This window comes from Lissotriton helveticus, chromosome 4_1 (assembly GCF_964261635.1).
Source record: "Lissotriton helveticus chromosome 4_1, aLisHel1.1, whole genome shotgun sequence".
NCBI lineage: Eukaryota > Metazoa > Chordata > Amphibia > Caudata > Salamandridae > Lissotriton > Lissotriton helveticus.
Window position 1 is genome coordinate 2,120,555,879 of NC_136063.1, and position 26,146 is coordinate 2,120,582,024.

Here is a 26,146-nt window from a genome sequence, read left to right on the forward strand (position 1 = left end):
AGCCACTGCCTCTGCCGCCAGAAATTAAAACTGACAAGAAATACTTCCAATCATAAACAAGAGGCAGACCCAAAGCCCACTCTAAGTGTTAGTTAGAATGCTGTCGAGATAGTGAGACAAAAAAAGTAAAGCTATCACTCTTAACTTATTCAGGTCTAGCAGCGTATAAACTACTTGAATACTTGGCTCAGTGCTCCTTAAAAGGAAAGAGACAGGGTGTTTATAAACATAAAGAATACACTTAGAATGTGTAGTGTAAAATAAACACATTGAAAAGCAGTTAGATATTTGCTGCAAAAATATATTAGAATCGGTTTAATACAAGTCAGGTAAAAAAAAATAAACTCTGTTGCTTAGGATGTGTAGAAACATGCAGACATTCTCCCTTTCCACTATTTATCTAAAGCGTGTGTAAAAAATAAACATGTTGCCCTGAATGCCATCTTTCTTGGTATAACTCTAGAAAAACAATTCTGAAGCCCTCCAAGAATGAACTGAGACACATTCAACAGTGCATTGTTCTTCAACAGGATTTCATTAGGGGCAGTCTGTCCTAAGTAATCTTTGCTGTTACTAACTGGATCACTTTGTCTCAGGTAGTAGACTATCCCACAGTGGATAGGCTAATTCAGTCTTTGGAAAATGAGAAGAGTAGTTGAAACAGGGGAGAGTTTGAGAGGTATGTGTGGGTACTGGTGGTCAAAGATGACAGGAGAAGAGTTATCATGTAAAGAGTCTTTTATTATTTCTCTAATCCAGAGATATGGCCCTTTTTCTGAATAGGTATCAACTTCATACCATATGATGGATTTTGGACATCATATTCATATAGTTCTAACACATTTCTTCACACAAAGGACCCTTCATTTAATTCCTAGGCTCTTCATGTTCAATTGTTGGTCTCCCTGGAGTTATAGAGTAGGAGTGGTTTCACCTTTAGAATTCCTTGTAGAACACCTGCAGATCAGAAGAGAAAGAAAGCAGTCTAGTACCAGTCGACTCCTCCCTTTATCTCTTAGAGGCTGCCTTCCCACCAAAATCTACTCTGCAGAGCAGAAGAGAAAGAGAGAAGTCGTCATTTGAGGCTCCTCTCGTTCCAGGCATCCTCGAGTACTACTCTCTTCCCTCTCTTTTTATACTTCTTTGGAAATGTATGAGCTCCACCACCTGTCTGTTGCTTGGGTGTGGGGTTGGTTGTTTATTTCACTATGTGGAGCAATGATTGAGTAGAACTTTGAGGAGGTATGGGCCTTGTCCCCTTTAATCGAGGCGCCATCCTGATCCTTCATTGGGTATCGGTTGTAGAGGGTTTTAGTGCCTGCAAGGGTTTTCTTACCTCTTATTACTGAAATAGGTAATGTTTGGCTCCCTTCCCAACCAACATATGGAGTGGAATCTGCTGTCCCGGCATTAGGCTTGGAATGCAGCTTCAACATGACAATGTCCTTGCACACTGATTGAGCAGCTCTGTTTCTGTCAACTCCCATTCTGCGTTCCTCCTGCCGTGAGTAAGTCATGGAAGGTAAAGTGAGCATGGTTATTTTCCATAACCCAAAATGACATTATCAATGGTCAGGCCGTAACTGGCACATAGAAAACCAAAGTATAGATTATGCAGTACAATCAGGGCCACTGGAATTATACTATTGTGCAGCCGATGCGTTTTTTTGTGCATAGTTATAGATATGCTGCATTTGCTGCATAATCCATCATCTGCTGCAGAATCTGCAGAATCTAACAAAAAAATTCATTCTAGCACAAAGAATCCAAAAGTTACTAAAAACTAAACAACATGTTTGTGCTCAGTGGGAGGTTCTTTGCTGTTTGTGTTGCTTATTGCTATATTTGGGCATTAAACTGGTACTAATGAGGTGCAACCAAAGCCCATATGGTGTTAACAAGTATAACAATTACAAAATTATTAAGTAGTACTATCTCAAAATGTGTCACATAATGCTGCATTATTTGCCATTTCTCGACGTTTAATTTGCCATTTCTTGATGCAGAATTTACTCAACCCTGCTGAATAATTTGACCCTCCTCTCCCGCATAATTCCAGTGGCCGTGACTATAATGCATACATTCTGACCTGTACCAGCTACAGACTCCATTCATAGACATATTTGTATAATTAATAAAAACCCAAACTAATGGTGAAGTCAGATATTTATTAAATACATTGGCAATTTAACTTTTAGAAAGTTACCGTTACCCTGCCTGAAGTTGCTGGAGATTAATTTGCATTCACTTTTCAGCCACTGCCGAGTCTTGACGTGATATCCAGGAGCCCCCTAGCTTTGGTGCATGCGAGTTGCTTTCATTTAGCAGCGTTGATAGCTCTCCTATGAAAAGATTAAAAAGTATTGGAGCCCCTGTGCTTGTTGAGATCATCCTTGTTAGGTATGCGCCAGAGCCTAACTTGACTTGCACCCATGTCTTGCTGTGCAGAAGAATTAGTTGGTTTAAGAGCAACGGGGGATGTTCAGCATTTTTAAATTTTTCCCACAGAAGGTTTGTGTTGACATGGTTGAATGCTGAGCTGTAGTCAATGTAGCACAGATATAGGGGTTGCTTTGCTTCGAAGGCAGCATTGATTAATAGAGAAAGAGCTAATATGTTGGTGGTAGTTCCCATACCTTTGAAGAAGCCTTTTTCAGTCAGTACTTGGCCTGAATGAGGTATTTAAAAATGCTCACAGAGCAGAGACCGAGAACTGGGTGTGGAAAGTTTTTTTTATTTCCCTTACTGGAAGACCGTTTAAGGTGTACCCAGGAACTCCATTAACTTAAAAGGGCCTGCACTGTCACAAGTAACTTATGTGATATCTGGAAATGCCCCATCCTTTGCTCCTCAGTGGGGGGAAGGCTACCCCAGAATCCATTTTGAGTGACCATAGAGGACAGTACTACTCATTACCCTGGCCAAACTGCTGGGTATGCACACAGGTTCTGAACAAGAAGAGCGGGGATGTCCCATCTTGGATTTTGAGAGTGAGAGGACACCGTGGGGTTGTTTACAATATGGCAAACAAGAACTGTTGTAAAAGTGGGTATGGTTGTCCCAGTGAACATTTTGCCCAAACGGGCACCCCCATGTATTAGCTGGTTCAAGGCATAAATATGGCACTCCAAGGCACCATCTTTAGATCACTTTCTGGACTTGTGGGAGATCAAAAGAGGACTGCACCTGGTGTCTGTGACCTGAGAGGAGCACTGAAGGACTGGACACGCCTCCTCTAGTGTCTGGTGGGACCTGTTCACACCCTCCTGACACCCTGACCGTCTTTAAGTGCCCTCTCCTGGGTGCATTAGAAGTGTACTCCTGTAGTTATTTGTGAACTAGAAGAACGTTTTGAAACTTTTGAAAACTTTTCCTCCAGCGATCCAGAGGGACCTGTGGGTAAAAATACTCACCAGCTGTTCCACGGCATTGCATTGAACTTTAGCTTGCTTGCAATCAAGGCTCCCAGCACCTCTGAAAAAATGACCAAGCCCCATTCTGCTTTGGGACGTAAAATGTTTTCAGTGAGAAATCTCCAGAGCTCGAATGGGGCAAACATGCTTCAAGTATCCAGCTTTCAGTTCCACATCAGTGGCTACAGTTTTAGAAGTGGCCTTCCCCTGTAGGATTTTTCATCTTAGAAAGTGAAAACGTCCCTTTGTGCATTGGAACTTGCACATTTTAAAATAAATAAACGATTAGGAATGCCCATATGAAGCATATTAGTTTGTAATTTTGGTGTGATGGAAACAAAGATATTACTAGAATCTAAACAAATTGAAACTTTTTTCATGGTGATGCACACATGAAAAATATTTGCTGAAACCTAATTTTGACATATCATTTATGTGTTCGCTTTTGTATGTCTGTGCAAATGTAGTCCTACTTTCAATGGAAAATGTGCTGTCTTTCAATGACAATCTGCTACAACAGCATGCTTTAATAATATATTTGTGACAGTGTGCTCCAAAATGCAACACCTCTATATACTCCCTTATGAATCTCTTGTTAAATGGGTGTATCTCATTTACATCACTTGTTCTTTATGTGATGCTTTGATTTTTAGGAATCCTTTTGAGTATAGTGATGCATTATTGGCAGCAGCCCTTGTCTGAAAAATGCTCCAGCCCCTCTGAGTCTATCACTTCCATGGACTATCATTGGCACTTCGTATTCTTTGATGCTATTTCGACTGAAATCATTCTGAATTATACCTATGGTTCTCCTTATTGGATTTCTTTGGATGTTTGTTGTTTTTGGTATCATATTGTTAATTAGAGTTTGCTCTGTTTCACAAATTCTATTTAGGATTTGTATTGATTGGTGTGATTTTTTTATTGCTTTGGCACTGTGTAAATACTTAAAACATTGCCCTAAATTAAGCCTCTTTGCTCTGTTTCCACAGCTACTGGGGAGTTGAGCTCAGGTTCATTTTGTGACTTTAAGTCTTCACCATTACAAGAAGTGCTGTTATTCCTTGAGGTGGTCAGTCACCTATTCCAAATAATAATGCACTTTCTTACAACTGGTTTGTAAACTTCACTTTCTTGGCCAGTTATGGTTGCTGTACCTCCTGTTTTGATATTTATCACCACTCCCTTCTTTGGATCGTCATTGACTGAAATTGAGATTCTTAGTCCGGTGTTAAGACTGGCACAGGTGTCGTGGGCACAAAAGAAGGTGGTTCTCTATTGGTCTAAAAGATCACTACAGGAACTGTTGGAGTACAGAAAGGATCAACGAGTACACAGTAAGAGATGAAATATTAGTGGGGCAGTGCCTTTTCTGGTTACTAAAGAAATTTGGCATCAGGCTCCGCGTCTGAGTGGATTTTCACATACAGTATTCCAACGGGTTCATAGAATATTCATTTTTGTAGATGAGCGAGTTAAATTATAAATGTCTGCACACAATCTAGCTGTCTCAAAGGCATATTACTTTTCAGTAGGCTGAGCGTGCGGAATACCTCTGCAAGGATATTGAGCCCAACTTTGGGGAAGAATTAGAATTATACGAATTTATAGTGCAGTAAGTATGCTTTGTGGCCTAAATTTGGACGTCAAAATGAATCTAGTAGTAGTCTATTTTTAATTTTCTGAAAGATCCGCTTCATTGAATGCACCCTTGGAATGGAATGGAATGGAAAGACGATTATAAAGCGCGATAGTTACCCGGAGGCGTCCTAGCCCTTCAAAGCATCTAGGGTTGTGCATGAGCACTGCAAGGCCATTTGAGCCTCTTTCTGAGAAAATTAAAATAAAAGCTAACTGAGGGGAAATGCAGGGTACATTAGCAGCAATTTCAGACCACTCCAAATGTTTTGCTTTGATGTCCAGAAGCATCGTTCTCAGATATGTTCATGCTCCTCACGGTAATCTGTACGTGCTCTTTTGTGTTGGAATAATTAAAAGCCACATTGCACCAGTTGGACAAAAAATATCATTCTCAGTAACATTACATGCTTACCCCCTGGGGTGCGCATTGCACCATGTTTGGAGCATGTCTTTGAACCTCATACTCCTTATTCAGCTTTTGCTGCATTGCATGCTACATCCAATACCCATCCAACCAGCCACTCTCAGAGGAAGGTCCGATACTGATGCAAATAGAAGCTCTTAGCAGCCTCAGCTGGGAATGGAGCACTATAGAAATGCAATATAAGGAATAAAGTACCCCTTCAGTACATTATAAGGACATTGCAAGGCACAGAGGAGTTCCTGAACTATATAAGGGAACGAGACTGAAGGTGAAGTTCCTTTGGAAGGTTATGGAACTACAGGTTGCTAATTGTTTTCTGGTCGCTTTGGATGCCCCTAAAGAAGCGTTTAGCCTCCTAGAATCCAGGCTACAGTTCAGAAGTGGGAGGCAGGCTCAACAACTCACTCCAGCCAAGGCTGCATGAGTCCCATTGTCCATTTCTCTGCACCCCCCTCACCCAGGTGCCCATCTTCAGCCTTTTCAGTCCCTGTGGAAACAGGAGGCTACATGGTCTCACTCATGGGATCATCTCCAGAGCCAGGATACAAGGGTGAAGTGGGAATTCAGTTTCTCACTCCTTCCCCTTCTGTTTTTCTCTTCTACCCAATGATCTAGGGTGAGGATGTGCTAAACATGTGTTCAGAATCCAACAGGAGCGCTGCACTCTTCCGTATTTTCCAAAATTGCTGCAGTCTCTCCAGACTATGTGAGTTCATACTTTGCTGGAAATTGAAGTTAGATTTCAGGATGCTGTTGTATATTGTCTTCTCCACACATGCAGAACCTTAGTCCACAGAGAGCTGACATTCTGCTGGCATTGCCCAAGTGGGTTTGAAATACTACTCCCATGCACTCGCCAAGTTCAAAGTAATTTCTTCAGCCCCTCTTCCTCACATCTGGTAACAGGTGGTAAGAAGTTATTCTTTATCATGAATGCTGGCTAGGGATTAGTGAGGACTCCTGGTCTGATCCTAACAAAATTCACTAAGTCCTGCTTACCTTCTTTTGCAACTCTTTCTCTTGCCTTTTTGCTCATCACTCCCAGAAATCACAGTTCCCCCAAAATGCCAGAACCTTTGTGGCACTGGACATACCTCTGCATCCCCGGCCAAAAGGTGTCCTAGGGACTTGAGTAAACACTCACCGGAAACGAATCCTGGGTGGTTTTGCAGCCAAGCCCATTTCTGCTGGTAGGAGTGACAAGATTTCTTGGACTCCCCCCACCACCCTCTTTGAACGCCATCCTCACACTGCAGTCCTGCTTTGTGTAAGCAGCCCGGCTCTAGCCTGGTACTTTGCGATAGTGTTTGTTCCTATTCACTCCTGATTTTATGATAAGTGGACATTGATACCTCTCCCCAGCCTTCTCGCCAGCAGAGTCCCAGCTGTTGTCCTGCCCTAGGCAGGCTTTTGTACACCTAGTCAGCATGCTAATTACTGTTACTGAAAGGAAGAGAAGCTATTAGGTCTGGTCTACTACTTCCAGGTCTCTTAGGTACAGGCAAAATATTTATATGAAGTTATATTTCCAGTATATTTAACAAAATTCTATGTTCACCACTGAATTTGGTTTTTGGTAGATATGGTTTCTAGCTATTTTCTTAGCCTGACTACTGAAAAAAAGTTTTATTTACAAGCTGATTTTCACTAAAGCGAAAGTTACTTTGTGCAATGAAATTTGTGCATCCTGTCACTACAGAGATATGCCAAACTAAATATCAGGCATGTCCCTATTTTTCACATGATGCTGTCAGACCCTGTGGAGTTCAAGGCACTGATTATTTGTGGCTTACTATTGTCAAAAGTAGACTTTTAAAACTGTAAAAAAAACTTTTGACCTGTGGCTTCTGTAGATTGCATTGGCCACAGAAGGGCAGAGCTGCAATTGCAGATCTGAAATCAGGTTTTTACACTCACTTGCAGGGCCGGCTATGGTGCTCGTGGCGCCCCGTGCAAAAATCTTTTTTGGTGCCCCAAACCGCAATGACCTCTGATTCCTTCACTGCCACCAGGCAAAATTGTTCCTCATCTCTCCATAGCCCCTCTCTAACATACATTTCATTTGTTTTACAGTTCTGGTAAAGGCTGGCTTTACTAATCCTCTCAGCTCTCAACATAACATACAGATATGTTCTTTGCAGCAGGTAAAGTCGAAACTGCCACTAGACAAAACTCCGATCTCTCTCTCTCTAGCAGGAACATTAATCACAAGAGCTATCTTGGCATTTTTATTGCTGCCTGAAAGCTGAACGTACAAGGAACTCTGCAGCAGGTGTTGGTAAATCTTGAATTATTGCTAACACAGCGCTCCCCCCTGCGGTCAGTGCCCCCCACCCGGTCAGGCCCCAATGCGGCTGCACCGGTGCCACTGCCCTAAAGCCGCCCTGCCCTAAGGCTGGCCCTGGTCACTTGTTCCAGGGTGTTAATGTACATAGCAAAGGACTTGTCACATTTAACTACACTACTCTTTTGCCACATCACATCACTCTGCTTCAATATAAATATGTTTGCTGTTAAGAGCTCGCTTCTCAAATCTTAAAGCAGAGAAATTATCACACTCAGGGGCAGATTTACGACTTCTGGCGCATCTCTGCTAATCAGCAGAGATGCGCCAGAAGAGTTGCAACGCATCTGCCCACCCGTGCGCCACCACTGATGAGCCGCATTTACAATGTGGCGCACCGTGGCGCTCGGATGGGCCGATGTGTGACGCATCCCCGGCGGGAATGCGGCGCATTGCTGGATTGGCGCAGCTCCAGCAAGTCTCGGGGGTGCCCTATCTCTAACATGCTGCATCAATCCTCACGCCTCCTTCAAGCAGGCACAGGGTTTTGACGCAGCATGGCCCTAAAAGTGACTGAGTAAAATCTTATAGATTTCACTCAGCCACTTTTAGGAGGCGTTCCTGCACCGGAACGCCATCTCCCAGATGCGTCACGTTGTAAGTACCCCGCACCATCGCGCTGGATTTGCGCCGCCGCTGTGTCACAAAAGTGACTCAACAGCGGCGTAAAAGAGGCACAAGTGGCTTGTAAATCTGCCGCTGAGTTGTGTCTTCAGTTGCACTCAATTCCTTCAATAGGCTGAGGTTATATTGTTTTATTTTCCATAGATCCCCGGTGCTCTTAAGCTGACTTAAGCAAATGTCATGACATATTCTGACATGCAATTACAGCAAACACACTTAAAGGGAATGCCAATGGCATATTTTATAATGTGATGAAAATATTTTGCGCTAGGCTAAGATAAAGTAATAAACATGTAAGTTGGCAGAAATTGAAAGTTCAGATTTGTGTATACGGTCAATCTGCTGACAGCTTTTTTTAAAATTTCAATTCTTAACGTTGCTTTGCAGGATCGCTGTATGATAACCTAAAATAAAAAATAAATAAAAAAAATTGAGCTTTAACAGCTCCAGGCAGCCGCTCGGAAGAATGCGAATATTTTAGACAGTCCATCTTTAAGTGCAATTTTGTCAACCAGAAAAAAAATTATATTGAAGCTGAGCCACTGGTGCATTTTACTCGGTTAGGAGCCTTTCAGTGCGAAAAAACAGTCATTTAATGGAAGTGAGCAGAAGCCAAGACAAACACGGGCATTGATTGTGATGCACAATACAGTAGAAAATTATTATTCACCATGGTCCCTTCATATTCACGGTTTCTTAAATAGACCGAAAGAGGAGGGCTTATGCGAGTTGTAATGAAGTTGCTTATGCGAGTAGTAATGAGTGCTTATGCGATTAGTAATGAGTGATTATGCGAGCTGTAATGAAGTTGCTTATGCTAGTTGTAATGAAGTTGCTTATGCGAGTAGTAATGAGTGCTTATGTGAGTTGTAAAGAGTGCTTAATGCGAGTTGTAATGAGTGCCGTCACCTTTTCTGTTTTAATGTCTCCAGGAGGAAGCTCAGAATGTTGTGTGAAACCTGAGAAAAACTAAAAGTCATCGATAGAAAGCTTGACGTAATCTGAGCTACTGGAAACTAATTTGATGTATACTATTCTACCGTATTTATCTCATCTGTGCTATTATAAACAGACGCCAATCTTTGTCCCAGCGCTCATGGATACTTTGACCTCTGTACTGCTTGGCTAAGCCCTAGATGAACAGAGAATGACAAGCAGCCTCAGTTGCATTTTAGTCTTGTTCTATGCCACAACGACCTTTTTGCGCAAATGTGGCCATATCTGTGCCACGTAGGGTGACGTAGACAGTATAAAAGTGATGAAGGGAAATGCCTGAATGAACCTTAACCACTTATGTTTATTCTAGACATTTTCCAATCCAAATCCTTTTCTTTCTCTCCATTAACCATTGTAAGCGGCACTGGGTGCGGGCGTTAGTACCATAAATCGCTGTGTAGTGCGGATGCAGGCTGCAGCTCACAGATAAGACCTAATAGGGCTGAAGAGCATTGAGGAATGCCTGTGTTCACCGGTCAGGAGGGACATTTCAATCCATTACTTTTTGTGTGGCCTTGGGTAAAAGCACCTAATAAATACCTACACGGACTGTGTTGTGCTTGTCTGAGAATGTGTGTACTTGGGAGACTCTCAGCCACTTTTTGGCAACAAAGATAATTGGTAACTTTAGATGCTGCAACTCTTTTAAATGTTTTTTTTTCAAGGGAAAGAGATGCGTGATGGAGCCCATGGGAAATAGAGAGATGCCAATTACATAACCAACCTAGTAGAGATTTGGGAAAGATCCTACAGGATTCAGAAATGAGGTCACCACAGACCAACCTGAATTGAAATGAGGTCATCGCATACCAACCTGAATTGAAATGAGGTCACCGCATACTAACCAAGGAAAGCCAGGATAATAAGAACGTGGTGCCTGCTAACACTGTCCAGAATGGCAGTTCTTCAAGTCCCAGTGTTTCTGACTTCTGTTGCAGACCAGTCTACTACTACCGCTATGATGTCATAAAATGAGTAATCGAGGCACGTGCTTTCCGTTATTGGGTGCTACACTATTCCATACAGTAAACAACCATTACAATGCAGTCATTACAATGCACTATCTTTACAACGCAGCTGTTACAACACTATTGCCTTTACATTGCATGCCATTACAATGCATGCCATTTCAATGCATGCCATTAAAACGCATACCATTACAACGCATGCCATTACAAAGCATTATAAGGTAAGTAAATAGATTTTTTAGTATTAGGGTGGATATGGGTTTTGGGGTACATGGGAATTGTAATTTTAACCCCTACACTATCCAACACTTCCCTACTGTTGCACTCACTGGAGTAGGAATAGTGATTTTTACCCCTACATTACCCAACACTTACCCGACGTTAGCCTAAAAGTATTATGCGTTGTAATGGTATGCATTGTAATGGTAGTTTTTTCTAAATGCGTTGTAATGGCATGCATGGTAAAATCATGCGATGTAATGATTGTGGCGATGTGAAAACCGCGTTGTAATTGTTTGAATTGTAACGTCATATATTCATTCCATACGTCCCCGGTCGGCTAGTGTTAGCTCTTTCCTCCTTCCAATGGGTCATTCCTAGATCCATTCACCAGCAGGATCCCCTTGCTTTATGGACTGTAGAAGGCTGGTCTCTTCCTTTCCAGCTAATGTTGCATCACTGTCTTAGTCATGTAGATATAGTGCAACGAGATCCAAATTTGTTGGAGGGCCTTAAAGGCACATTAGTATTAAAGAAACAAGGACACTTCAAATGAAATCTAAAGTTTAGACAGGATAAGGATTACCACACATTCCCAGTTTAACAACCTGCGCATATTTTCTCTCTCCCACTGTATACTTCTCAATGTATACGTCTGTAGGATTAGGCTCATATGTGCTTCTCCCGCTTTTTTAAGTTGTGACTGTGACACTTGTGACACGTGTCTGAAATGTAATTTATTAAAAAATATGTGAAATACGTCATAATGCAATTCAAATGTGAACTTTCTCAGTTGATGTACACAATCTTGTATCTTCTCCTAGCATCCCTATTAAAATACAGCATTCTGTTGCTATACTGCCAGGTTGTGTGATATATCTGCTAACATATACATTTGAACTGGGCAGCGATGTCATTGAGTGCAAGCCTGCATTTACGAGAAAGGACAGAGTCTGGATAGATTATCAACATTCTTCTTTACCTTGCATTTAGATTTCTCCATGAACCGAGCCATTCCAAGGATAATTCAGCACTCTGCACTGATCGGAATCTTTCGTTTACTGAGAGCAAGCTGACACAGTATTTTCATTTTAAAGCGTCATTGAGAGTTAAGTGCTCCAGAAACTGACTACAGCGCTGAAGATGGCTGTGGATTGATGCAGGTTACTTACTGCAGTGCTCACATTCCCTGAGCATGCCTCTGGCTGTTTTTTAAAATCAGGAGTCTGACGTTGGTCCCCATAGCTCACAAAATGATGCAAACCTTGGACCCTGTTTGCTTGTAGACTGGTTTCTCTTGCCCTTATCCAGCAAATCGCTCAGATCCACAAAACCACTCCTCTTCCAGCTAACAGGTTTTGCCAGCCTTGAATGTTGGTGCTCTTTTGTGCTATAACTGTGGAAACCTCTACTGGCCACAATTTGCATCTACTGGCCACAGCTCGCATCTACTGGCCACAGCTCGCATCTACTGGCCACAGCTCGCATCTACTGGCCACAGCTCGCATCTACTGGCCACAGCTCGCATCTACTGGCCACAGCTCGCATCTACTGGCCACAGCTCGCATCTACTGGCCACAGCTCACATCTACTGGCCACAGCTCACATCTACTGACTACAGTTCGCATCTACTGGCCACAGCTCACATCTACTGGCTACAACTCGAATCTACTGGCCACTGCTCACATCTAATGGCCACAGCTCGCATCTACTGGCCACACCTCGCATCTAGTGGCCACAGCTCGCATCTAGTGGCCACAGCTCTCATCTAGTGGTCACAGCTCGCATCTAGTGGCCACAGCTCGCATCTAGTGGACACAGCTCGCATCTACTGTCCACACCTTGCATCTTCTGACCACACCTCGCATTTACTGGACACAGCTCGCATCTACTGGCTACAACTCACATCTACTGGCCACAGCTCGCATCTACTGGCCACAGCTCACTTCTACTGGCCACAGCTCGCATATACAGGCTACAACTCGCAGAGATACATTTTAAGCACTTCTGGAGGCACTGGCAGATTTTAGGTGTAAGAAGAGCCGACTTCCACTATCTGCCAGAGCTCGATTGATGAACAAAAACATATACTAACAACCGTCTGAAACTGAACTCGGACAAGATGGAGGTACTCCTCCTCGGACCCACCCCCTCAGCCTGGGACGACTCCTGGTGGCCGACCACACTGAGAACAGCACCGACACCCACCGACCATGCACGCATCCTAGGATTCATCCTCAACTCCTCCCTCTCCATGTCTAAACAGGTCAACGCCGTCTCCTCCTTCTGCTACAACACCCTCTGCACGATCTACAAGTGGATCCCGACCGAAACAAGAAGAACGGTGACACAGGCCCTCGTCAGCAGCAGACTGGACTACGGCAACGCACTCTACGCAGGAATCCCAGCCAGACGACTACAACGCATCCAAAATGCCTCCGCCCACCTGATCGTCAACGTCCCCCACCGCAGCCACATCACCCCCCACCTGAGAGACCTACACTGGCTCCCCGTCGACAAGCGGATCACCTTCAAGCTCCTCACCCACGCACACAAAGCACTCCACAACGCCGGACCAGCCTACCTGAACAGCAGACTCCGCTTCTACACCCCCACCCGCCAGCTCCGCCCCGCCAGCCTCACCCTCGCCGCTGTTCCCCACATCCAACGAACAACCTCCGGCAGCAGATCCTTCTCCTAACTCGCAACCAAGACCTGGAACACCCTCCCTACCCACCTACGGCATACCCAAGACCTACTCGCCTTCAGAAGACTCCTCAAGACCTGGCACTTCGAGCAGTAGCGGCACCCTCTCCCCTCAGTGCCTTGAGACCCTCACGGGTAAGTAGCGCTCTTTACAAGCACTCTTATTGATTGATTGATTGGCTTTGAATCAGCCCCTCTTTGCTATGGTTGTTTTTCCTCCCACACCACATTCAGCCATTGATGTTGTTTTTATGTAATCCAGCCTAAGAGTTAGTTGGAAATGTAAGCCATGCTCCTTCTAGTTATTGCATTATTAATTCATAGTAGTCAAAATATGCAAGTGAAGTTCTCCATCACAAGTTCATCATTTTAGAATAGTCCAGACTTATTCTGTTTCTCCACTAATAGTCTGTCTTCTGGTATTTACAAAATGGTTTCCAAAAAAGCATGTACTTGCGTGCGGTACAGTTGGATGGCCACAAAGAGCTGCTTTGCACTTTTATTTCTTGTATGAGTTCACTATTTCAATAATGTGTGAAGCTATTTTACGTGGTTTTTATAGAACGACAATAAATATAAAATGATGCACTTGGTGAGGGCAACACACAAAATCAAATGTCGTTTTAAAGCATTATACACTTTTACCCTTGCACCTATTCTAGTGCATATGCCTGGGACAGTGCCCTATCCAGGTCAGAAGCTAACTGCAAATGGTTTGTGAATATTAACAAACTTACACACTTGTGGTATCTCACCACCATTTGCAGGTGTACCCACCATGGAACACCCTCAACACAGGGCGAGGAGATTTATTCCATTACAAATTATGCTATAAAGACCAGTTAAAATCCCTAAAATGTCCACCCCTCTGTAGTAGCTTTAGCAGGGTGTAGGTAATCGTAATGGGGGGTGGGCGGGGTGGTGGGGGGGAGAGAATGCAGAGATTATTAGACTCTGGGGAATAACATGCAGGAATCCGTGTTTCCACACTAGTTCCAGCATTGATTTACTCTGAGATTTTGGCTGTTTTCATCTGCTGAGATATGCAAGGGAAACCCAAACAACTTCTAATTCCAATGGGCCGGGTAACTCCTGTGACTGAACTGATCAGAATTATTGGGCAACACATAATGAGGCCCTCAGTTGTAATTTTATGGTGGGTAAATTCATTTATAAGTGTGAAAATAACTAACTTGACTTTGAACTCCACAGGGGCAGTTCCTCCGTTGGAAAGGAGGAGCGTCGCCCCCCCAAAGCCCTGCCCCGAACAGACCATCGGGGCAGGGCAGCTGCTCAGTGACAGCAGCAGGGTGGAGGGGGGACTGGCTGTGCACTGTTGGGAGAGGATGTGGCCTAATGGCTAGGGCTGGCGACCTTGAAGCTGGGGAGCTGGTTTTGAGTCTCGGCAGCGACCCTAAACATCCTGTGAAATCACTTAATCTCTCCGAACCTGGTTGGGGTTCATGTAAAGTACTCTAATACCTTCGGGCAGAGTTTGCGCTATACAAAACTAAAAAAAAAGTGCACATGTCCCTTAAGACAGCTGGGTTAGAGCAAGCCAAAGCCTCCAGGGCACTGTAGAGATCCCAGTGAGGCTGCTCCCACCAATCCTAACGCTGCTCTCATGCTGGTAAGGACAACACCAGGATTGGCCAAGGGAGCTGCTGAATCCAGTTTGAATTCCTGGGAAAAAGGAGGACGCTGTGTTTGTGTAAGGTAAGTGTTGTTTTAAAATACATTATTTGCATGCATGTTTTTTCAAATATATTAATTGCGCGTCCACTCACCCCCACCCCCCGGGTAGATGCCAGCCGCCACTGTCAGTACTTAATTTGTAAAATATTAAGTACCAGGGTTCTGACCAGGAGCCACTGCAGATTGCACCACCCATCGCCCTTGTCATCGCTGCCAAAACAACTACTAACCATCTCTCTCGCATGTAAATGTGACAGTTCATATTATTCCAGTTTCCCGAAGTTAAAGGAATGGCTGAGGAGGCAGATATTAGCAATTTGAATATATATTGTAGTCCTAATTTACCATTGTTTTCCTAATCTCTAAATTATATGAGCAGCGCCACCATCTGGTGGACTGTTCTAAGTCTGGTGTTGACAATTAGGTGTGGGTGCTGAGCACCGGAAACCAATTAGGTGCCAGTGCTGAGAACCGGAAAGCACCGGCTCAAATTAAGCACTGCCAGTGGAACTCCAAAATGATGCTGTTTGTGCACCTCGGTTTGACATATTTGCATAAATAACTTTGTGAATGGGTCCCTTTGGCAATAAAACCATCTGTTGATAACTGGAGAAGACTTACGTTGAGAACGCGTTGTTCTGCTTCTCACACCGGATTCCCTTGCAGTTGTTGGGCTCCTCTGAGGCACTGGTCTCGTAGTAGAAGTAAAGCTGGTTCAGTCCATTGGCGAAAGCGAGGAGCACCAGGCAGTAGATGAAGAGAAACTTGAGGATGTCCAGCAGCATGCGTCCCAGGGAGATCTGCAGGGGGCCCAGGTGGGAGTTAGCGGTGAACAGGGAGATGAGGCGGAGGGAGCTCAAAATGTTGGATATTGCAAAGAGGGCTTCGGCGATCAGGGTGGGATGCCACATCTCCCATTCCTCTCTCGGCCGCGAGCCATTATACTACAAAAAGAAAAAAGTAATTGTAAATTTGCAAATATTGAGAACACACAATCTTTTCAAATGAGATGTTGCTGGAATTAAAAAATATATGCAGAGCATACCTTATTTGATAGCACTTAGACGTGTATTTATTTACTTATGTCTGGTGATCAATAATTGTGCACAGACTAGCACAAACGGTGAACTGCATAGGGGCGATGCCTAGGGCTGTATAATTATTAATGATACTTAAGCATGCAAGGTTAAATGTGGGGTCCAGGAATACAGAGTTGGGACCTTTAAATCCTATATCCTTCATCTGTGTTCTGAACCCTACATGGTTGAACATATTGTTGAAGAATCTGGTTAACTAAATAACTTTAGTCCCAGGGACCAAAATATAGAAACCTTGCACTGGTGAAAAAACAAGGTAATGACAATTTGCACTATTTTCTGCTTGTGTAATTGGGAACAAAACGCACCCTGCCCATATTGCATAAAGGATAATTTCCCCAAAACAACAATTAAAAATTAGTTGTATCACCTTTGGTGATTAATCATTTTGAATGTAAAATGGATCATTTAAAGAAGAAACACGTCAATATAAAAAATGGAACAAATGTTGAATGACAGGACTCAAAATTACTTCCTTTTTTCACATTTTCAAACTAGAGGTATGTTCTTTTCTCTCTACTGCCTATCATGTAAACACAGAAAAAATAATGGGAAGTCATTTTTTTGTCAGATTTGCACTCGTGTAAAATACTCTCTGCTCCTTTCCATATTATGCAAGCAGCAAAATAGTGCACATGCATTTGCCCTATTACTTGTTTTTTTCATCAGAGCAAAGTTTTTGTAAAATAGTCTTAATGCAATTCTTTTTTTTTTAATGCTTTTTTATTAAACCATACGGATCAGAACTTCACACCAACACACTTAAATCAAGTTGTACAATTATGGGGACGCACAACTATGGGGACATGACAGTTACATTTTTATAAAACACCTTATTCAGTGAGACAATATCAGTGGTCGAAGTGGGGGAAAAAAGTTGGCGAACTGTGGGCGGAAACTCCGAGGACGGGGATAACCCAAGGATTGGATCAGTGGGTGGAGTCAGAGGAGTAGCCAGAATGTGCCAAACATCCCAATTTTTAGTATTTTTTGGCATTTCACCGACCAGGTACAGCTTGTTGTGTTATTTAATTCAACCAATGGATACACGTGATTATTTAAAGTTTAATAGGCGTTATTGGCATTTAAATACATTCACAAAGTGGGTTATATTTCCAATCACACAATGTCCCAAATACTCTTAAAAAAGGAATCACAAGCCATTTGTCTCCAAAGCCATGCAGTTTCTCCCATTAGAACGTCTCCCTTCTTCAACAAGAGCAGTTTAAACATGAATGGCAAAATAGCCTAGTTTGCAAATGTTTTCTATATAATTATGGCTCTGCCATATGTGCCACATAATACATCATCCACTGCATAATCTTACAGTTTTAACTAATCATTTTTGTAGCTCAAACGGATAAACAGTTACTAAAAAACGTGACTTGAGTTGCTGCAAAGTGGGCGGCCCTTTGCAAAGGTTGACTGACCATCTTTCTCACCGCTGCATTTGTATGTTATACTGATCCTAATGAGGCAGAATCTTTGCAGAGTCTTAACATGTGTAAAAATGTCTAAATATTAAAGTATAAGAAAATGTATTGCAATAGGCTGCAGCCTTTTTTGTGTTGCATAATTTAGTCACCACTGCAGCATAATTTTGTCCCCCATTGCTGCATAATTCCAGTGGCTCCAGAGCAGGTAGGACATGTTAAAAGTGCTTGTACATGAAGCAGAGAGACTGTGAAGTTTTCAAACTTAGTTTGGTGTGTGTGCAAATCCTACACTGCCGATCCTTGGTGAGTTGCAGCTACTACTGCTGAAACAAGGCCAATGGCGGTATCAATGGGTGAGACGGACTGACCTCGATGGCACGGCCGTCTTTAGTGCTGGTGGCGCCCTCTGCAACAATGTTTGTTGGTGCCCTCAATGATCACCACGCCTCAGACTCCCTCACTACCACCCTTTAACAGTCCCCCTCAAGTCTCCATAACCACACTCTTTCTCAGATGCATTTAATTTGATTTACAGCACCACTCATACCAGTGTACGGTGTCAGAGCACTTTACATCACACACACTACACAGAGACAATAATTTATATGTGTGTAAATCACTGTATAGGAAATGTTACCTAAGACAAAGGCCTACACGTTGTAGAAGCCACATGACAACCATACTAGTAGGCAATATAGTTTAATAGCTCACTGTTCTATGTTAGGATTTGAACTTTTAAACTGCAAGTAACAAAAGGATCTCTCTGACAAAAGCAGTAACCTACTAACCTAGTTAACATTATGTGCACTTTGTGATCTACATGGTACATGTTCTTTGCAGCAGGCACATTAACCCTCTATGCTACCTTTTCAGGAGTCAATCCTCCCACTAGACAAAAGTCCGATCTGTCTCTAGGAAGAACATTAATCACTGAAGTTATCATGACATTTTCATTGTTGCTGAAAATTCGTTTTTTTTATTAAATTTTTTTTTTAAATTTGTTTTATTAAGCGCATGCACGTTTACCGATATGCATAATTTGCTGGCATAACAATATTAATGTTTTATACAGAAGATCTCACATGTATACATTCCACTTGTCGTTATCAACAAGGTATAGAACTGCTTAACTTTAAAACAAGAAGAAAAAAAACACCGTCATCTTTTCAAATCATTTTGACATATGCCTATACACATCCACATTTCATCTTAAATTCCACATCGTCAAGTCCCAATCTATGATTGCAACAACTGGAACATTTCCACATCTGCTGAGTTGTGTAGTGGAGCCTTCAGCCAACATGACCGACTCCATATTTAAATATACCTTTTCGTTCTTGTCAAGGTATTTTCCTTACTCGCCCTGATCGTTTCGAATATTTATCCCCCCGTTCTCATCCAGTTGACAAAGGGTTCCCATATGTCTTTTGGTCTGGATCTGGTCGGCAGTAGCTCCCAGTAATGGGACAGCTGGTCCCTACAGTAGGTGCCCGCTCCTACCCATTCGGCGATAGTCAGAGGGTTCTGCTTCTTCCAATGTATTGCCACCTGTCTCTTCGCTAAGAGTAACAGCATTGCCGTGAGTTTGCACTGACCTTTCGGCACTTCTTGTACATATCCCAGTAATACAATCAACGGTGTACAGGTCAAGGGAATGTTGATCATACGACCAATGTGTCTAAATACCTCTAGCCAAAACTGTGCTATGGGTCTGCAGTCCCAGGCTGGGTGGACGAATGTGGCACTTTGAGCTCCACACCTCCAGCATCGTGTGTCGGGGTGTAATCTCATTCGGTGTTGTTGGGGTGGTGTGCAATATATTCTATGCAGGTAATTAAAATTAATAAGTCGCAGCTGATAGTTTGGTGAGAGGTGTTCGAGCTGGGCACAGCAAAACAGCCATTGTTTGTTTGTAATGATGATACCTGCGTCTTGTCTCCCAGTCTCTTTTAGATGTGGCTGTTATGATTGGGGGTTGCTTCTGGGTAGTGCTATAAATGCCTTTTATCACTTTGCGGGGGGCTGGTGTAGATAGAATATTTTCTAGGGCTGGTAACGCAGGAGGTGTTTGGGGAAACTCTGCAAACCTGGACCGGCATGCCGCCCTAATCTGATAGTATACCAGCATGTCCGATGCAGTAGCTGTCTCCAGTTTGCACATCTGTGGAAGTGTTAAAAACGTACCATCTGGAAACAGATCACTCCCTTTCTCTAACTCGTGGGATTTCGCTCGCAATGTGGTTGCCTTATCTAGCAATGGGGCAATGAGTGGTTTGCCGCCTATTGGCATGGATAGCTCATATAAGACCGTCTGGCGTGCCTTCTTTGCCATCCCCCGCCAAGCCCAGCGTAGTGTCTCAGCTGTGTCGATTTCTGAATGGGGTCGCTTATAGGGTTGATATACGGCCGTTTTCAATGGGAGGGTGGCAACCCTATCACTTTCTATTGGAACGTTGAGTGGATATGGGGTTGGGTGTTGCCAAAAGTACAAAAACTGTGCCTGTGCGGAGTATGCATATAACTCAAAACAAGTGCACCTAAACCCCCTGCGTAAATGGTAATGTTAATAATTTCCATGAGACCCGAGGTTTTCCGGCCCAGACTAATTCCAGTATGCTGGTGTGAAGTCTCTTGAAAAAATGTGCAGTGAGAGGCATTGGAATGTTTACAAATAAGTAGAGCAGTTTAGGTAAAATGACAGTTTTTGTTATTGCTATACTGCCGATCAGGGACAGCAACAAGTTTTTCCATCGCTGTACCTTGCTTCCTAACCAGTCAATTACTCTCCCATAGTTAGCCAGCCACAATTCCTGCATGTCCCTGCTGATACATATCCCCAAATATCTAATTTCACCTACGGCCCATTGTATGGGGAATTCTGTTTCAAACTGTTCTGTATTATCCGTAAGTGGTAACATTATGGATTTGGTCCAGTTGATATGAATACCCGTTACTCCACCATATCGGATCATTTCTCTCATCACTTTGGCAAAGTTGTATTTGGGATGCATTAAGTAAATTGTCATATCGTCTGCGTATATTGATATTAATAAACCTCTAGATGTGAACCCAATACTTCTTTGTGTATGATGTGGGCGTAGTCTGGCGGCCAGTGGTTCAGTGGCTATCGCAAATAATAACGGCGAAAGGGGGCAGCCTTATCTCGTTCCTCTTGTTATCGTAAATGGTTCAGAGATTTGGCCATTCACTCTGACTCTCGCTGTCGGGTTTGTGGATAGTAATTGGATCTGTTTTATAAATATAGGACTTAGTCCCATACGTGCCAATAAGGTAAAGAGAAACTTCCATTCTAACTAATCAAATGCCTTTGTGGCGTCTAATAGTGCCGCCACTGCTTGCACTTGTGGGGCCAAGTAGTGTAGTAAACCAAAGATCGTTCTCAGATTGTGTGCCGTCGAACGACCTGGTATAAATCCAGACTGGTCTGGAAGGGCTATCATTGGGAGCATCGGTTGGAGCATATTCGCAATTAATTTAGCATAGATCTTAGTGTCCAGATTTATCAAGGACAGTGGGCGATACGATTCTGGTTGTGCCGGGTCTTTATCTGGTTTCAGCAATGTTATTATAGTGGCCTCACGCAGTGTTGGGGGCAAACTACTTGTTTACTGAGCCTCCAAATATACCTTCAGTATATCTGCGTATTCTTTGTAGAACGCTGCAGTTAAGCCGTCGGCACCTGGGGCCTTATCTGCCTGCATGCTATTTATTACTTGCCTGATGTTGTCTGCTGTGAATTGTAGCTCCATATACTCCTGGGTCCCTCTGTTAAACCAATCTAACGCCAAAGTGTCTAGACAATCAATGATATTGGTCTGAGTCGGGTGTGTTTGTGTGGTGTATAGTTGTTGATAAAATTGTGTCATTGTGCGTAATATGTCTGAATGCGTTCTGGCAGTCTCTCCCCCGCCCATTTGAAGTTCTGTTATGTATGCCGACCCCCTTGTTGCTCGGAGCAAACCCGCTAGTGTTTTCCCTGGACGCTCACCTTCCCCATATTGTCGTGCCTGTGATATATAAATGCATATAGCGTGTTTCTCTTTCTGCTTCCTCTTGAAATGCTGTCAGTTTGGTTCTAATTTGTGCTGTTATTTCAGGGGAGGGGTTGGTGAGGTCCAGTTGTTCTAACTCCCTAATTTCATGCTCTAGTCGGGTAATTGTGTTGCGTATAACTTTGAGGACTCCTACTTTAAGTGCTATGCAGTTTCCCCTTGTGACCGCTTTAAATGCTTCCCAGAGTTTTCCCGGGGACTCCCCCGTGCCCTCATTTAAAGTGAAATACTCTGCGATTTTACCTCACAGTTCTTCACGGAATACCTGGTCAAGTAATGCACTGGAAGGGAATCTCCATGTAAATGGTTGGATGTATGGTTTGGGTATGCTTAGTTTTAAGTGTACCAGCGCATGGTCGGAAAAGGTACATGAATGGTGTGTTGCGTCGGTTACCCAGGCATGCAATTCCCTAGATGTTAACCAGTAATCTAGTCTCGACCACGCATTCCAGTGGTGTGTTACACAAGTGCCCTCCCTGACAGTAGGATGTAGTGCTCTCCAGGATTCAACTAATTGGAGATCCTCCATGATATCAGTTAGTGTAGTGCTGCTGCTTTCGGGTGATGCACCCGGGGCGCTCCCTGTCTATCTGCCATCGTTGAAAGTACCACGTTAAAGTCCCCACCCCACAAAATTGCCATATTTATCATAGTTTTTGCCATTTGCCATATTCGTTGAAAGAATGCTGGGCTATCTGAGTTTGGGCCGTAGGTGTTCACTATCACTATCATGTTGTAAACCTCCCCCTGTATCATAATGAATCTCTCTTCCCTGCCCCTTATCGTGTGGTGTGTCTTCCATTGAAGGCCTTTACGGATTAACATCACTACTCCTTTTGAGTAATTTGAGTAGCCAGACTCAAACACCTCCCCCGATCTGTTAGTTTTAAGCACTCCCGCTGACGCGTGTATCATGTGCGCTTCATGCAGCAGACATATGTCTACCGCATGTCTTGTGAGATAAGAGTGAATCAGTCTGGTCTTCCTATGATCGTTAAATCCCCTGACGTTCCAGGTAAGGCAGGTAAGTGTATACAAGGCATTACTTTGTGACATTTTTGGTTGTGGAGAATGGTCTACTACAGCTTTGTGGTATGGAGTAGTTTCCCAACATTGTTGTGGCATGTCCGAACAATTCAATATCTATCGCTTGTCGTGTAGGCATGTACACCAATGTGCATGTCATTTCTTCTTGAGTGTGTTTAAGTTGTGTATGTGTTGGCGGCGTTTCAGAATAAGACATTCCCTTTTCCCCTCCCCCACACCAACCCCCCAATTAGGTTGTGGTCCTCCCTCCCCTGCACCCCTTAATTTCAACAAAGTTACCCTTTTTACAGAACATAAGTGAATCATCCCATGGGGGTACGTGGGGCCGCCGGCAAACACCCCATCTCTTGTAGCAGGGTGGCCGAGCGCTCAACAGACTATCCTGGACCCCAGGACCAATCAATTTACTGTATCCCCAGTTGGTGTTCAGAAGGACTGCTATCGTCCGAGTGAATGGCAGTCATTTTATTACAAGTTTGAGTCAATGTCCTTTGCATCATCATTACACACCCTCCCTTGTAGTACAGTACAACAGCAGTCACTTATCTGCGATTCCAGCGTGTTAGTTCTCTCCCATTCAGTCGTTGTCGCTCTTTTGCCATTTGTTTCGCATATGACAGGGCTACTTTCGCATCTGTGAAGAAAGTGGGCTTTCTGTGTACTTGAATTGTAAGCTTGGCGGGATAAATGAGCGCATATTTGGTTCCTAGCTGTTGAAATATTTTTTTGCCGGTAGGAATTCCCTGCGGGCATCTTGTACTTGCATCGTGAAGTCAGGGTACATTGCAGTGGTGTTTCCTTGGTAGTGTAGTGTTCCCTTTCTCCCTGGCTAGTCTGAGAATTGTATCCCGATCTCTATAGTTCAGCACTCTAGCCAGTATTGGTCTTGCCGGTGTGACTGGCTGCTGCCTAGGGCCTAAAGTACGATGTGCCCTTTCGATGAGAAACATTTTTGAGAGGTCAGGACCAAAAAGTTTGTTCATCATAGTTTCAACATATTTCTCCATGTTTTGGATGCCTTTTGATTCCGAAAATCCCGTGATTCTTATGTTATTTCTCCTCGACCTGGCTTCCAAATCCTCATTCTTTTGTTTGATGCCATTCAGTAGCCCATCCATTTCCCTCATTTTCTTGCTCAGGTATGACTGGCCATCCTCCATCTCTGACACTCTCATTTCCAGTGTGTCTAAACGACCCTCTTGTTTTTCCACCCGTTGTGTTATCCTGTCCATGCGCTCTACAAGCGTGTCCATTTTCGTGTCTATTCCTTGGAGACTCGTTTTCAACTCTCTAAACATCGCACGAATGTCATCGTCCGGTAATTGGCTTGTTGCAGCTTCATCTGTGTGCTCCTGCTGACCGGTATCCCCCTATGCAGACTTGGTAGCCTTTTTGTCAAAGTTTATCCGGGGCTGTCTTGTGTCTGGCTTCCCCATGGCTGCTGTGGTTGCCTGAAAGCTTCTCCCCCCCGAGTGGATGTTCTCCTTTCTTACGGCCGGGCTGTGTGCGATCTTGCCGACGGGGTTCTCAGTTCTCGGTGTTGGAACCTAGCAACTATTGCGTTTTGCCACTGCCTGCCATTCAATCCTCTGCAGACTTATAACCTCCTACGATATTCTCCTTCGCCTAGCATCCGTGGCCAGTATGGGTTCACTAGTGTCTTGGGATCTACTTTGTCCGATCACCTCAGTTTTATATATGCCTGTTTATATATGTCTAAATTGAGCACTCAGTAATGCTCCCTTCCTGTGGATAGCGTGATCTTCGCGTAATGTTCACGTGGTGCTGCTCCCATCCAAGCCCGCTTTGCGCTCTATCTCCTCTGTTTGATAGTGGCTGCGCCACTGGCGAATCCGACTTCTTCCACCCTCTCTTGCTGATATTGCTCTGCTTGCTGCTGCTTGTTGCTGTGTTCACTCGCACGGACTCACCCAGCCTCGGGCACCGGTAGTAATGTGCGGCACTCCGCCAGCAGTCTAGTGCTCCGATATCTTTGTCTGCTCTCCACTGGCAGCTCGGACTATGCTGGCCCGCAGCTGCCGTCTTTGTCGGGTGCCTTGTCAAACAATCTTATTATTCCGAGAATGTTGTGTCACCCTCAGGAGAAGTCCATATTGTGCGTGGGGAATTTGCGCCGACTGACTTGGTAGGAGCTGCTCCCGTGTGGGTGACTCCGATGTTTCCTCCCGGCCTCGTTCCTCACTCTCGTGGAGAAGTGTGGCTCAGGGGTTAGAGGCGGCAGACCCGGAAGCTGAGATCGGTCCTGGACCAGGGTTCAATTCACCGCCTCGGCGGGTCTTGGGCTAAAAATTCCACAGACTCGATAATTCTCGCCCCGGTGCCTCCTCGACTCACGGGTTCACACTCTGCGACTCTGGGCAATAGCTTGCTTAATCTCCACAACGGCCCCTCGCGGCGGGATGCCTGACTTTCACCTTGTGGATACCCTGCTATCTCACAGGGGAATACCAGGAAGGGTTCCCTAAGCAAGCGCCGGGAAACCCACTGCGGGTAGCTGTGCGCTATATAAGCTCAACTACTCTCAACACCGGGTGGGCGTTCACTCAAGGTCCCGGCTTTTCGGATGTGGCCTCGTGTCTAGGCCCTTTATGAGCGCAGCTTCTTCACCGTTCTTGGGGTCCGTCTTTCCTCCAATCTGTGACTTCGTACTGCAGCGTCGGTGACCCAGCCTTATTTACCGTTTGTTTCTTTGTATGTAGACCCTGGGTCCGCGTCTGATGTGCGGATTTTGGAGGTTTGGCCAGCGGAGCCGCTCTAGTGCGCGGCCATATCGCTGCTCGGCGAAGCCACACCCCCCATTGTTGCTGAAAATTGCTGGAGGCCAGGAAGGAGGCAGCAGGTTTTTTTAAACACTAGGCACCCACCCAAAATAGATACCCAGTGCAGTCACACCATTCGACCTGCCCTAACCTGCTCAGGGTTCCTGGGACCTCAGTGACAGAGTCACAGTGACTGGATCACTGTTGCTCTAGGGTGTGCTGCTTCGTAGGCCTGCCCGCAAGACTGGAGATGAACTTCAGTATGGATTGTGGTGGACAGGCCTTCAAGGTTAACCCACAATTGACAGCACAAGGTTACACCTGCTTGTGCTAAGACATCAGACCTTCTAAGGTCTAGTGGTCCTTCTGAGGTCTACCATAGGAATATGCTCCCTCAGTAGAGTGGTCCGGTGGACTGGTCATGAAGGCTGAACCCGGTTCCCCAGTTCCGAATTCGACAGCTCTGGCCATAGTGCCACATCCTCTCCCCCACTGAACACCATACTGCCCCACTGAGAGAAACTTGCACTGCCTTCAGCTACAACCTAATTGTGCCCGCTATAAACACTTGGCTGTCGCTCAATTTAAATTATGCACTTGATAAGAGTAATATGCTGGCTAAAAATTTTTTTTAAAGCAAACACTCACAGGGAATGCGCAATTAAGTAAAGCATGTGAAATGT

At 44.2% G+C, this 26,146-nt stretch overlaps 1 protein-coding gene across 1 annotated transcript in view; it reads right to left on the minus strand.

Moving 5' to 3' along the window:
• TRPC5 (transient receptor potential cation channel subfamily C member 5) overlaps positions 1–26,146 on the minus strand; it is a 695,984-nt gene that overhangs the window by 277,909 nt on the left and 391,929 nt on the right. The window contains exon 5 of the mRNA XM_078688815.1: positions 15,652–15,974. Coding sequence (XP_078544941.1) covers positions 15,652–15,974 — 323 coding nt within the window. The remainder of the gene's footprint in view (positions 1–15,651; positions 15,975–26,146) is intronic.